This window comes from Oncorhynchus kisutch, linkage group LG5, assembly GCF_002021735.2.
Source record: "Oncorhynchus kisutch isolate 150728-3 linkage group LG5, Okis_V2, whole genome shotgun sequence".
Classification (NCBI taxonomy): Eukaryota; Metazoa; Chordata; class Actinopteri; order Salmoniformes; family Salmonidae; genus Oncorhynchus; species Oncorhynchus kisutch.
The window spans coordinates 11,996,640-12,011,958 of record NC_034178.2 but is presented as its reverse complement, the minus strand read 5'-3'; the positions used below and the strand labels follow the sequence as shown (position 1 = coordinate 12,011,958).

Genomic DNA, 15,319 nt, shown 5'->3' with positions numbered 1-15,319 from the left:
AAGTGTTCGTCATTTTATAAAACTGAACTGAACACTACAATACAAAGTAAACAAAAAGAACAACCGAAACAGTCCCGTCTGGAAACTAATACAAAGACAGAAAACAACTACCCACCAACCATAGTGAGAAAACAGGCTGCCTATGTATGGTTCTCAATCAGAGACAATGATAAACAGCTGCCTCTGATTGGGAGGCCAAACACAGAAATACAAAAACATAGAACAACACAGAATGCCCACCCCAACTCACACCCTGACCAAAAATAGGGACATAAAAAAGGAACTCAGATCAGGACGTGACAATTTGAAAGCTTGTTCCATTGCCAACATGACTAGCTAAGTTATAAAATATAATCTTACGGTGTTAGGCTTTCACAAAGAAATTCAGAGAAACAAATTGTAATTTTGGTGAGCATAGAAAGGAGTCATTCAGGTGCGTGTTCTTCACGATTGACAGACACAGGGTCATTCTGTTCAGGAGAACCCAGGCTATGACACCATGTCATCTGGTAAACTGTACATCAATCATACTGATCATGAACGTTGACACTGTATATAACATGAGTTTTATGATATGGAAATGGGAATTGCACATTTGGATGGGTATTTGGCTCACGTGTATGGCATCAAAGCGGTATTTATTATAATACTCAACATCTCATCTTTTAAATGACATCATGTCCTCTTAACCCTCCGGCTGTGTTCCGGTCGAATTGGACCGATTTGACAAGTTTTCTCTCTGAAAAATGTAGTTAATTTAATCTGATTGTCATATGGTTCCATGACTTTGTCCACACAGGGCATCTGAACACACAAAACACATTTTGATGATTTTCATAACATTTTGGGCGTTTTATTTTAACTTTTGTACATCTGTGGTGTTCCCGGTCAAAAATGACCGGTCATTACAAATGAATGGGTGAGACTACAATTAGTGTATACAATTTAGTTCAGGCACATGCCCACTCATCAGATGGACACACTTTCTCTTCCAGACCCCTACATGCATGTGTGCATGTGTGTCTGAGCACACACACACACACCTCACTCCCCTTCTTGGCTTCCATGGCAACCCCCACCTTTCCCTCATAGAATCTTTCCCCCAGGGGAACCACACCTGCTGGCATTCTCACAAACAATCGCAACATGTTTCAATAATATATAGAACTTTTCTCGTAGCTCTGGTGTATAAAAGCTTTTTTGAGGCCTTGTTCACAATTCATTCTGTGGCAGCACAATGACCAGATGATATACTGTATGTGAGTCTCTTGATCATATCTTTGATCATGACCCTGATGAGGAGAGAGTCCATGTTAAACTTTGACAGAAAGTATTCTGTGATAAATAGCACAATGTGTTTCATCTGAGTATTTGTTAAAGTCAAAATAATCCATACATTATGCTTTTTTTAAACTCAAAAACGAGTTGTATGAGCTCAGGTCAATGAGGCCTACAGGCCATAAATAGCAAATAGAAGTTCAAAACTTGTAATGTTCACAAGAACCTAAGTTGATAAAAAGATCTAACACAACATTAGGTGATAATATATGTATTATTATGGATTTATAATCAGCTATAACAGAACGCCTGTGGGTCAAAACCCATACAGCGCTGTGATGCGTAGAGCCTGAGCTCTGACGTCATTTATAGCATGTTACTTTACAGCCACTGTGTTCCAATTTAGGCGCTTATTAGTGCCCAAATCTGTCATTTTCAAGCCGTATACAGGTAACTTACTTGAGTTGCATCTGAAGTTGGATGTGTTCATGGTCACTTCAATGTAAAACAAGGCCCTTTCTGATTCGAAACTGCGTGCAACTTTTAATGGCGCGGCCAAGAAATGGGTCTATTGTGATGTTGTTCAGATGGGCTTGGTTCATTTGAGGTGATACACCACTCCAAGACATGCCACAGGGGGGCAGTGTAGGCCAGAGAACCTGTATCTCATCTGGCGTTGTTATTGCATACTATTAGTATGAAGATGCGAAGAATTTATTTATTTATTTGCAGGCCGTCAAATAAAAGGCACTCCTTCGATATGAAGTTATTTTTGTCGAAAATTAAAACGTGTCAGTTTGCCACTTTCATGAGGTTAGAGTAATAACATGTTCAACAACTTAAGACATTGGCTATAATCTAGGTTGTGCCTTCAGATTTCGAGAAAAGGAACAGCTAAGGAATAATCTTTTGACTTCTGAATGAGAACTTCCTGGTCTATTTGGTCTGTTTCGCAAGCGTTCCCGGAAGTCTTGCGATGTTGTGTGTTTAGAAACTCTGTGATACTATCTGTTACGTTTTGGTTCCAAAATATCTGGATTGCGTTCACTGTTCACTGGGGGGAGACAGAGGTCCAGTAGTAAGTTATACCGTCTGGTATGTGTTTTCACGAGACCCACGATGCACTACTTGTATGTGTTTTCTTACTGTATGTATAATTAATATACAATTACAGCTAATCTCCTCCTCTTTATGAGGGTGAGGCGTTTCATAATAACCCTGGCCAGATTTAGCTGATGCCTGAATGATGGTAGACATGGACACTAAGTGGTGTGGTGCTTCTACAATACGGAGTGCTTAAGTCCCCCAGCCAGGAAGCCACTGGTGCATGTCAGGACAATAATTACCCCCAGGATTAGAGAGGTCTGGATGGGGGACTGGTGGAATGGAGTCTTGGGCTGCTGACACAGGGAAACGTACGCTGAGAGCCAGCTATGTGTCCATAGAGTGTGCCTGTGGAAATTAAGTTTCCACCTGCCCTGAATACCTGAATGTGACACGGGGGTAACTGTGTCACCGTGACAGCAATGGGACAATATAGGTCCTTTGAATCAGTATGAATCGAAGTTTCTATTTCTTAGATGGCATTTGTTGGCCATCTGAAGGTGAGCGTCATTGGATGGGGCCAGGTGTGTGTGTATGTGACTGTGACATGTGTCTCCTCAGATCACGAGGGTCCGTAAGGAGAGGGCCAGATTGGCTACCACTGGAGTGACGTTTGTTCGTTTTATGTCATTCATATAAAAGTACCGGCTGGCAAAGCTCATGACATCTGAGGGTGTGAACGACAGACAGGCGGAGGGAGGGTCTGCGCCTGGTGCCTGTACAGTACTTAGCAGAGTGAGAGAGGGAGGGGAAGTGCAGTGCCTCTTAGACTCTCCAGGCTAAAGAGAGCCTCGGGGCAACAGGGCAGCCTAGGGGGCAAAAGGACTGCCTCGGGGCAACAGGGCAGCCCTGTTAGGCATGGCTCTGTTTCTGGATGGCTCCCAGGCCATGGGGGCCGCGGGGGCCTATTACTGCTTGATCCGGAGGAGGTTCAAGAGGAGACGCAAGAAACGCTCCGAGCGCAAAGGTACTCCGCTCCAGGATGGCTCGGAGGGATAGGCTTTGTGTGTGTGTGTGGAGGGGAGTGCTCTTGTGGGCTTGTGTGTGTGTGTGTGTGTGTGTATCTGTAGGTCTGTGTTTTTTTTTGTCACTGTACTTAACATTGATGGATTGGTTGATTGACTAATGCAAGGATTGCTTTGGTGTGCTTGTGTATTTGGTTACAGAGTTGTGACCAAAATACTGCGTATGTTGTCTCTGAGAATGATGCAGGCAGTTTTCAGATATTGGATATATGTCATTGAGTTTGGGATAACAATATGAGAATTCATGCATAGAAATGCACACTGCTGTGTGCTTCAAAAGCATGTTCAAAGTTTTTTTGAGGCAAACCAGTATTTGTAGTAGAATCGCGTTACTTTATTTTCCACCGAAACATGTGTTTGTGATGTCGTATGTGTTCGAAGGATCAAGAACTGTGTTAATATCACATGTAATCTTCCAGGAGTTTTCACCCTTTAAACAGAGCTATAGTTATCATACATTTAACTCTGAAGCATACTGTCAGTGCCACTCAGACTTCACACACACTATATACCGTACGCATGATGTGTTCTGTCATTTTCTATGACAGGATACAGGCTCAGTTCCGCGCCCGTTGCTTTGGGTGATGGCAATAGGCAGATATATTAACTTTCAAATTAACTTTCTGCAACGATGGGGGAACCGGTAGTCTATTGCAAGGCGAGCAGATAGGAGTTTCAATTCTGAGAGGTGTCCATGCGAAAAGCATAAACCCTCCTTCCACTCCTGGGCTTTAATCTCTGGAGCGTGGATACAGCATGGTGATAGGCTGTTTGGTCTCTTTGCATACTGTAACGTGTCCCCGTCATACACAGTCTTTGAGATCCAAAGTTCTACTAGAGAAAGGGGAATCTGAAAGGAGATTAGGAATGTGATGGTTAAGTTTTAAAAAATGATGTTGATTTATTTAAAAAATAACAAAAAAATCTAATAATATTCCTGAAGTGGATGGAATATGTACACTTGTTTCTTCAGTTTTTCCCCCCTTATATAGAGTCTGGAAGGTATAGAGAGAAATATCAATAGCGCTCCGCCATGCGTTGTTGGTCAAAGCCTATGGGCAAATGAATGTTTTTTTTTTTCAGGATTTAAGGTCTATGGTAAACACAGGCTGAGATCGCATATGTTTTGTTCTATGAGATAATCTTCATCAGCGAAAGTCACTTTTTGTGAATTTTTAAGCATTTGTTTTTTTTAAAGCAGGCGAAGAACATAAAGGCTTCATAATTCATAAAGGCCACGTTAACTGACTGATATTATCTCATAGAACAAAACATATAAGATCTCCTAAGCCTGTGTTAACCCTCAGACCTTGTTTTTGGCGTTTATCCCGAAACCCCACTCTTTCTCCATTCATTTTCCCCATAGGAATGGCTGAACGAACCTGAGGTAACTCATTTCTGGGGGGTTTTTAGGAAAGGGAAAGGGGGATACCTAGTCAGTTGTACAACTGAATGCCTTCAACTGAAATGTGTCTTCCGCATCTCTGAATCAGAGAGGTGGGGGGGGGGGGCTTCCTTAATCGACATCCACGTCTTCAGCGCCCGGGGAACAGTGGGTCAACTGCCTTGCTCAGGGCTACATGCTGGCGAGCGCTGTAGACAATGTCTAACTTTATAAGAAACAAGATGAATTTAGTTTTCCCCAGTCTTCCAATGATTTCTTGAAGTGCTTGGTCGGAATCCTCAGAGCGACGTAATCTGTTGATGCATTATGAGGAAGGACGCCAGTAGGGATTATTACATTGTTGCAATTACAGTCTGTCAAGAGGTAAACAATGAGCTGCCACCTTGGCATGTTAATCATATGGATTAATTAAAGGGAAGTTCAGCAGAACCTTTTAATTATTAGACACGTTTAATATTCTGGCATAAAACAGCCTCCCGTGACTGAATGAGTAAATCAAATCTATTGTAGTGGAACATTTAGTAAGTATATTTGGGACTGGAGATATTGTAGTCTCTCCGAGCATTATCTGTAATGTGCTGTGCTGCCTGCTGAAGTCATTTTTGTAATATTCTCGCTCCGTTGGGTTTAGACATGATTGTCAATGGCTGCTAATATTTCAATGGCTAAATAACTCTGAAGTTTACTCAGTCCCAACCCTCACATAATATTTGAATGCGGATTCCCTGCCTTCGGGAAACACTCAGAAGTCAACACAGCAATTACTTGTCTCAATCTGTCCCGAGTATAAAATACATGAATTTAGCTGTAATCCAAGGTAAATAGTTCAAAAGTATTGCGAAGATTTTTTCCCACTGTTTACACCCTGCCCACGGGGAAGTTATACGTACCATAATTTCCGCTGTACCTTCATGCTAACTGGTGTGCTGCGAGGTGAGGTGAAGTGTGAGTTTAATCTACTGGGGGAAGAAGGTGAACTCCAGACAAGGTAAACGGATGGATTTGCACTGTGAGGCGTACACGGCTGCTCTGCGAGACGTACCCGGCGGCCCGATGACGCTGAGGGATGTGTCTGTCTAGCCTGCCTGAGCCGTACGCCATGACTCTCTGTCAGACCTAACAGTATCCTCTTCTCTGATAGGAGGGGGGTTGATAGTGATACTTGATAAGTGGCTCTGCTGTATCCAGATATTTCTGGTCTCCAGTGAGCCCTAAGATAGCTGCGTTCCGTTCTAGGTTGTTCTAGGTATATGATTTAATGAACATATGTTGTATTTTGGCTTTGGTACCACCGCCACTATAATCAGTGGTGTAGCGGTGCCTGGAGGAAGTGGGTATAGCCCAAAGTTGAACACAATTTTTTTTATATCGGCCCACCCAGCAAAGGAAAGTGTAATTGAAGTGTTCAGGCACCTAGCACTGTTTGGTTAGCGAAAACACTGTTGCTCATGAGATAGAGTTTGCAAATAATCATGATATCATTCTGCCAGGTAGGCATAGTCTACTTTGGGGCGGCAGGGTAGCCTAGTGGTTAGAGCGTTGGAATAGTAACCGGAAGGTTGTGAGTTCAAATCCCCGAGCTGACAAGGTACAAATCTGTCGTTCTGCCCCTGAACCGGCAGTTAACCCACTGTTCCTAGGCCGTAATTGAAAATAAGAATGTGTTCTTAACTGACTTGCCTGCAGTTTACATTTAATTGAGCAGGATTTTAGGAAACCATTTCCATCTACCAGAAGACGGTTAGCGTCGCTGGTTTTCCTGTTCCTTAACCTGGACGTGTTACTTCATGTTATTTTATAAAGACGTCTTACCTTACGTGAAAGTAGCCTATAGCCAAAATCCCACTGTCGAAATGTGGAAGCAATTATTTTTTATAAAGACTTCCTCATTTGCATTCTCCTGTTCTATTCGTTTTCTTTACACTTCCTTTCATTGTCTAGCAGGCATTAACCTAGACATATTAGCGACCCATGATCGTTGTTGCATCTTTAGATCTACCTTCTATCTACATTTCTAATTGATATTTCCATCTCTGTCCATGAAACCACTTGCGTGTGCATTTTAGAATGTGTTTTCGGCAAATTGCGTTTACGAACATGTCTGCGTAAGCCTACTGCCGTGTGCACATTGCTGCGCTGAAAATGTTAAGAAATAATAGTTTATCAACATTTTAAGATAAACCTTCTGATCTGCTCCATCAGCCTTGTTAATTGATACGGCGTATACCTCCGCTACACTACTATGACACGCATCATGGGGATTAAGAAGTGAGCATACACAATGCCCACTGAAAAATAAGTGTGTATACCTGCGTTTACCCTCCACTACACCGCTAACTATAATGTTACATCAAGCTGACCCTCTCAAACAGGGGCCACCTCTGCCTCCCCATCCCCCTCCTCACCCCTCTCCTGGCTAGTCGGCCTGTCTGTCAACGTTACCTCCAGACCTGGTTAAATCAGGAGCCGTGAGGTATGAAATTCAACATCTTCCCCTTCCCCTCTCTCTCCATTCCCTCCCTTCTCTCCCAGAGATAGAGGAGCACCTGGCCCGGCCTTGACGGCAGCGGCAGCGGGGGAAGACAGCGATAGTCATCTGTTGTGAGCTACGGGGGTAGTGGTGCGGAGAGAATGGCTGGGGATGGGAAGAGAGCGGCAGAGCTAGGAACCTGGAATCTCTCATCTGTCGTATACCTACCTGCTGAGCACCTAAAAAAATGGTGTGCCTCCTCAATGTACGGTGTGGGAGAGAGTACAAAATCACCTGCCTGAGTCTATGAAGGTAGCTGACTACATGTGACACAGTTGGACCGTTACATGAAGGGCATTTGCAAAGTAGCAATTTTCAGCACTGGAGGCCAGGGACCAAAGGGCAACCTGTGATGGCGTTAAATGGATTTGATCCGACTAGCTGTCAGCCAGCTGGATAGGAAGGAAGAGGGGCTGCTTGGGTGGGTGGGTTCAGGACTCGGGGCGGCTAGAAGAATTTAACAGGAATATTGGCTTCCAGTCTAACGTGGTACTCCCAGAAAGATCAAATAATATACACTTGTGATAATGATTGTGTGTTCTGCCTTTATCCTCATCATACCTGCAGACCAGAGGCTGGGAGAGATAAGCCTTATACCTGGTTTACCCTTGAGCATGACAGTGACAGGCCTCTCTGCACTTGGTGTGTCCTAACTTTTGTCTGGTACTGTATATCAGTCATTGATATATACTGTAATGCTTTTTGATTTATTGCAATTCAGTATCAGCCCATTTCAAGGTTTTGATAGGTATACTTTCTTCATTTGAGATTTTCATGTGATTTCGCCCTAAATGTCACATTTCCATCGACTACTGCAACAGTTCAGTGATTTTTTTCCATTGGGACTTTCAGGCTAATAGCCACACCATTTGTAACTGACAAACTGAAAAAGGTCAACCAATAAGGTTTGGTTGAATTTGCTTGGTAAAATTTCTTCAAATGGCCTTGGTGTTCAAGGCAGTATTATGTTCCAATATGATTTACCCGGTTGCATTTTAAGGTCAATAATTGTGGGATTTTAATGTCATTGTTAAATCTTCATTTAGCTCCCTCAGTTTGTACACTATTGCTGATGAAGAAAATAAAAGGAAAAGCTATGAACTAGCCTACTGCTCAGTTCCCTCTCGATCTGGTAGTTTATTGTGATTCGTTTTATAACCAATGAGGTACTATGTACAGTAGGTACTCTGATGATTTGGGTGGAGGTTTGGTCTTCTAGTTTGATATATCTTATGTTTGGATTGTCTCTAACAACCAGTTATAGGAAGGCAAATAAAAAGTAGTGAGGTACAGACAGCTCCCGAGTGGTGCAGCATTCTAAGGCACTGCATCTCAGTGCTAGAGGCGTCACTACAGACCCTGGTTCAATTCCAGGCTGTAATACAACCGGCTGTGATTGGGAGACCTTAGGGCGGCGCACGATTGGCCTAGCGTCGTTAGGGTTTGGCCGGGGTAGGCCGTCATTGTAAATAAGAATTTGTTCATAACTGACTTGCCTAGTTAAGGTTAAATAAAAAAAAATAAAAAACAGTGTGCTCCCTCTGTCCGTTCCTTTCAGCTCTCACTTGCCTCTGTCTCCCTTCCACCATCTCATCTCATCACCTCTCCACGGCACATTGACAAGTCATGCCTGGGGCCTGGTCGAGGGTCCTTTCCAGCGTGCCTAAAAAATGATATTTCACGGCGAGAAAATGGAGGGTCTGAGAGAGAAATATACGCCGCCGCCGCTGCCGCCAATGTTCAAAGAAGCTTTTTGTGCTGGAAGGCACCAACACCTTATTTCTCCCAAGTCCGCCCAATCCCAGTGGATCGATCCATCTGCGTTAGACCGCTGAGGGGTGGCTCTGATAGTTGGTTTCAGAATACCCCTCCAGCTATAGTGCTATTCCACTTCATGAACCAGAACTTTCCCCAACTTCCGTTGATCAATGTCTCCTCATGGGTTGTCTGGTTAGCGCTGACACCTCTGGCTGGTGTCTCCCGTCATCATCATCATGAGTTCAGCATTGTTTTCCTCTCTGATGGGATTTGAGTCTGTGGTTTATTGAGGGTATTACCAGCTCTTGACAAGGGTTGGTGATGGTCGACTGCTGATTGAGAGCACGGTACCAGGTGGTGAAATAAATATTGTGGTGAACTTCACCTTAAATGCACATCATAACATTACATTTCATATTTCCACATTTTCTCTCCCCAAAAATTCAAATGGTTCTTTTTCATCACCAGAAAGTGTGGAATGGGTTTATCCTATCATATCAGGGGACAACACCTCAGATTTGATGGGAAATCATTTTTATATTTCCATAATAATAATATTCTGATTTTCTCTTATTTTCATAGGTGTCATCAGCAAAGCAATGACAGAAGGTATGTAGGGTGCTCATGTTGTCTAGTTTTATGCTACTTTAATCAACTTTTAATACGGTCCTGCCATTTCACAGCATGTGCGTGTGCTCACGTGCAAGCCTGCTTGTGTGTACTGTACAGTATACTATGAGTACATGACAAGATTTGCAAGATATGTTCCGCCTGTGTAACTGTGTGCGGTGGTGCGTGAATGTCTATGTATGTCTGAGACAGGAGTGCGCGTTCTTTGAAGGCAAACGACATCGGGAGACATTGTTAACTAGTTGTTGGTCTCTGGGGTCCAGGCTGTGTGAGATACTGTCTGTTTCTCCATAGGATGTGAATGACAGGCTTCAGACAGATCTATGTATCAGACATACAGCTCCAGACTCTCCTGGATTCCCTATTAAACACATGTCTACACCACACAGACAGCATACGCTGCTATAGATACGGTACTGCAGAACCACATATTTTTGATGGTGGACCAGCAATGTAAATATGGCTGTGGCAATCCTTTATGGCTTTCACACGTTGGTCCTTAGGATGAAATAGGGTGCTCGCATTGATTTGCTAAGATCGCGGGTTGATATTCATAGTCCTAAGATTCCCAACATTGATAACTTGGGGAGAGTGACTGTGATTAACAACAAGCTCAAATGTGTTGATGCTGCATATCCTTGTAAACTCATGCTAGCTAAAGTTCTCACGAGAAAACCTCAATCATGTTTTTAAAGGTGAAACCTTTTAACATAAATGGCTAACAGAGGCTACACAGGCTGTGGATACAATCCAGTGTTGATATCTGTGAGCTTTGACAGTGAACAGAATGCCACTCCAAATCCTTGACGTCTATCTCCCTACTTCCCTTTTCTTCAAACGTGTGTACACAAACTCACTCACAGATAACTACTTTTGTTGACATTTTCTCATTCCGCCCCAGCTAATTTCTGTCGCCCATTATCTTGGTGAGCGAATAGCAACCTAAAGCCTCGGTCTCCGTCAATCCAGCACACAAAGCAAGCAGCCGGCATTTCCAGCAAAGGCGCCAGGGCTCGGCGGCCTGATAACATTGTCAGCGCTAATGTTCGGGAGGAAGGAGTTGAGTGGCGGCGGGGGTACAAGGGCACTTCTTGTCACGCAGAGAGACGAGATTACACTGTTCAGGCTGAGAGAGAGGCTGGTTTGGTTAACACAAAAGCCGGCTCTGATCTTCGTACAACCAAAGCAGCTTAACAACAAGGCTTTCTTGGTTCTACTTGGTTCACTTATGTGATTTACTTACTATGATGTGCACCATTCACTGTTGTGTGTGTATAAATCTTGTGTGTCCTCCTCCAAAGACTGTCTAAAACCAGGCTTGTAGAAAAAAAACCTGGGAAAGCTGACTGCCATAAAGAATATTAGTAGGCATATGGTTAACAAAAGCACTCTGTATGTAGCACTGTGCAATACCATATGTGTCAAAGAAAGGAAGGTGAAGACCCTCTTCTCAGCCCTGTCCACCAGCTCCTAGCACTAAGAGCAGCATTCATATCCTGCTGATTTCCTTTCCTGGAATGTGCATTGACCACCCTGCTCATTCTGGTTGTTGTTGTTCCTCTACATGGAATATTAGCTCAGCTATGGCGCCTAGTAGACTACAGCTATGTATGTGGCCTAGGGGAAATATAGCAACAGGCACATTACCACACCATGTGCTTACTGCTATGGTTCTGGCCAATTCAGTGGCCTGCTGTGCTGAGAGCTGTGCAGCACTAGCGCTGTCCATGGTGCTGACAAAGAGCTACTCAACAAAAAAAATAAGCTCCCTTTTTTAGGACCCTATCTTTCAAAGATAATTCGTAAAAATCCAAATAACTTCACAGATCTTCATTGATTTTGACCCCCCTCCCTGTTCAGGGACAGATTATTCAATTTCAGTTAATCACATGTCTGTGGAACTTGTTCAGTTGTTGAATCTTGTTATGTTCATATAAATATTTACACATATTTGTATGACAGTGAGAGGACGTTTCTTTTTTTGCTGAGTTTATATTCCTAATGAAACCTGTACTGGAGGCTATGGCAGCTACGGCCGCTACCCTTTCTTTAATACCCATCTGGCTCCCTGCGCCTGGCCATTATGACTCTGACACATGTTGAGCCAACAGCCACGCAGTTGCCTCCAGAACCATGTTAGTGGAATAGGACGTGGTGCAGCTGGGTGGCTGTAAGGGGTCTGGATAGATGATGCCATTATAGCAAGGTTGGATATCACTAGCTACAGACAACTTGGTTCAGTGAGAGCTCATTTTGGCGCTGACACATGCTTCATCACTCAGCTAAACTGATCTGTTCATGCAGGGCCAAGGCAATATGAACCATCATAGACCAGGTACTTCATTTAGTATTTATCCACTTGAAAGTGAGAGCAAACCAAACAAAGATGACATTTAGACAAAGTAATGAGTAAGACTGTAACTTAACCCAGACCTCCATTAATCTTCAGTGATGCAAATATGACACTTCCTGTCCCTTGACCTCTGACCCCTGTCATGGAAATGCCAGCGATTTATCCACAAGGCCACTCTCCAGGAAGTGACCGTTCAGTCACCGCCCCCCCCACAGCCAGGAAAGCAAGGTCCCTAATCCGTAGCCAAGAGTGTTGCAGTAAAAACCAGCCCGTCGACGTTCGTTTCAGCCCAGAAAGCAGCATTGATAATTATCTGGTAATTCATTAATTATTTAATTTTCTGCACGGTGGATGACATGTAGAGTGACAGTTTGAGGATTAACCTAACGTGAATAACAGCAGCGTTGCGTCCCTTATCGTCCTGGAATGCGAGCGCTGCTGTCTCACTGTGAGAGCTACAGTTTACGACTGGGGGGGGGGGGGGGATGCAAGGGAGGTGATGGCTCTCTGACAGGCAGTCAGGAAGGGGGAGGCAAAAGGGGTATAGGAAGAAATGTGAACGATGTCATTTAATAGCTTTGACTCAATAAGGTGGCAGTTGCAGAAGCGCTGTCTAAATGAATGGTTTCTATTATCTACTATTATCTCCTCTGCTTTCATGTTGACTACAACAACAAACTTGCCGTTTGCTCCCAAATAGTATTGTCTTTTCTCATTGTCATTGGATGAGAAAAGTTGTTAAAAAGCAAACACTTTTCCGTTTGACATTTGATGTTTTCTATATCTAGTGGTGTCAGCACCCTCTCCTTCTTGAAAGTGTCATTACGGAAGTGATATGGATTTTTGTATTCCTCAATCACTCTGCCTGTAGTGGCTGGCCTGATTGGATAGATTCAGCAGGCTGCTTTTCTGTGGGAATGCTTATCAAATGCATCCGCTTCAAAGCAAACGGCACCAAAGGAATGCTTCTGCGGCAATCACAGATCATCTCCATTCAACTCCCTCCATTTTCTCTCGTCTGCGGGAGGACTTTGCAATTGGTTGCTTTTGAGAGAGAGAACACCAATTATACTGTCCCGGTCTATGTGTATTATTTATATCAAAATATTATTGTTTCTATTTGAAACCCTCAGTCATTTACCCCCCCCCCCCCCTATTTACCATAGTCCTTCAAGGGTCTCTCCCCTCTCTTCTGAAAAATAACTGTGCGGAAAACACTGAGAGTTTCTGTAACACGCCAATGCAATTGGTTTATCCCCTCAGTGTTCCTATGAAGTTACTGCATCTCATTCTGTCGACTACTCTTCCCTCTACAGAGGTGCTATGTTGTTATCGCCACACCACAGACCATTGGGTGGGGGAGGGGGGGGGGCAGAATACAAATCTAACACCCTATTTAATCCCACAGGGAGGAATAGAGAGCACAGACTACTATCTTTCCACATTTCTTGGCTTTGGTCAAGATAGATTGTGGAGATGAGTATTGGGAAAACGACAGTATGCCCGATACAAATACAGCTCGTATTGACTGATGTATAAACTGTAGATTCAATCACTAGTTAATTATATGGTTTCCTCGGGCAAATGAATATATGCAACAGCTTCCTTAGTGCTCTGTGACTGTAGGGTTGATTGGCTGGAGAAATGTCCTGTGCAAAATGGAACAGTGGAGAAAGATTAGCTTGAGGCTGTTTTTCTGTTTTACAATTATTATATTGATTTACTCTCGGTCCTTTCTGCTCCCTCTCTCCCTGACTTTTCGCTCTGCCTGTTTGTGGGTTGATATAGTATCGGAGCTTAACACCATGAACAGTAGTTTCCTCCCGGTGGCAAGGGTATATCGCTCAGCCCGTTGCTTCCTACAGTTGCTGTCACCGTCATGCTCATTTGTTCTGGTTACACTTAACTTTACGCTCGGTAGGTTATTTTCAGACATCCGACACTCCATTTCCATCAGTGTGTTGCAATCTTATAGGCTGCAGCATTGATACTGTATGTTTAACATGGACAGTTTTTTTTTTCATGGCTGTCTGGGGAAATATAATTGATGTATTATATTTCTGTAGACTTCCTGTGTATTCTCAAATGAACCACATAGGCTACTGTACTGTAGAGCGTGTGAACTGCAGCATTTTCCAGAAGTGCTAGTAGTTCAGGGGTTCCCAAACTTTTTTGACCCACGACCCCATTTTCATATCAAAATGTTGTTGCGACCCCACCAAGTTATGTAGTCAACGACTAATGTTGACTTCAGAAGGTCGTCATGACATACTTTTGTATGATCTTCTGTGTAGGAAAGAATGCACCATTCTCTCCCCCCCCCCCCCCCCCCCCCTGTCTGATTTGGTGTCTGGTCTTGTCCATTCTGAGTCCTTGTACGGCTTGTAGAGGGAAACAGAAGACACATACTTGTTCTGAGAGTCTTATCTTTCAGTGACGGGGGTCATACTATTTCCAAGCTTAAACGGTTTCAAAGATAGAACCACATTTGTAGGAAGAAAACAGAAAATGCTCTGTTTATTACAACCACGTCTACAACCACACCAAGCGTGATTTAATTGATTTGATTTCAGTATGGGAAACGCTGAGCTAGTTGAAACCGAGGGATAATGGGACAGATATTAAAGTCACACAAGACTGCCCAGACCTATATGGTCTGTCGGCATGGACAGGATTAGTCCAGATGCTGAATATGTACAGTACCAGTCGAAAGTTTGGACACACCAACTCATTCCAGGATTTTTCTTTATTTTTACATAGTATAATTGTATAGATATCAAAACTATGAAATAACACGTATGGAATTATGTAGTAACCAAAAAAGGGTTAAACTCTTTGCTTTGCTTCATCTTGGCCAGGTCGCAGTTGTAAATGAGAACTTGTTCTCAACTGGCCTACCTGGTTAAATAAAGGTGAAATAAATAAAAAATATATTTTTTTAAACATCAAAATATATTTGAGATTTGAGATTCTTCAATGTAGCCACCACCCTTTGCCTTGATGACAGCTTTACACACTCTTGGCATTCTCTCAACCAGCTTCATGAGGAATGCTTTTACAACAGTCTTGAAGGAGTATGCTGAGCACTTGTTGGCTGCTTTTCCTTCGCTCTGCGGTCCAACTCATCCCAAACCATCTCAATTGGGTTGAGCTGACATAGCTTGAGTGGATCTGAAGTGAAGAATGGAAGAAACTCCAATATACAGGTGTGCCAAGCTTGTAGCGTCATACCCAAG

At 43.3% G+C, this 15,319-nt stretch overlaps 1 protein-coding gene across 4 annotated transcripts in view; it reads left to right on the top strand.

The window, feature by feature from the left end:
• Positions 1-15,319, top strand: part of LOC109890644 (double-stranded RNA-specific editase 1) — a 64,518-nt gene that overhangs the window by 36,838 nt on the left and 12,361 nt on the right. The window contains exons 1-2 of one of the 4 annotated variants that reach the window (XM_020482613.2): positions 3,059-3,349; positions 9,683-9,709. The exons of 1 other annotated variant lie outside the window; for it this stretch is intronic. In XM_020482613.2, the coding sequence (XP_020338202.2) occupies positions 3,241-3,349; positions 9,683-9,709 (136 nt within the window). In that variant the 5' untranslated portion in view covers positions 3,059-3,240. Of the gene's footprint in view, positions 1-3,058; positions 3,350-9,682; positions 9,710-15,319 lie in introns of those variants that run through there. 2 more of the 4 variants (XM_031824472.1, XM_031824471.1) reach the window with 2 other exon arrangements.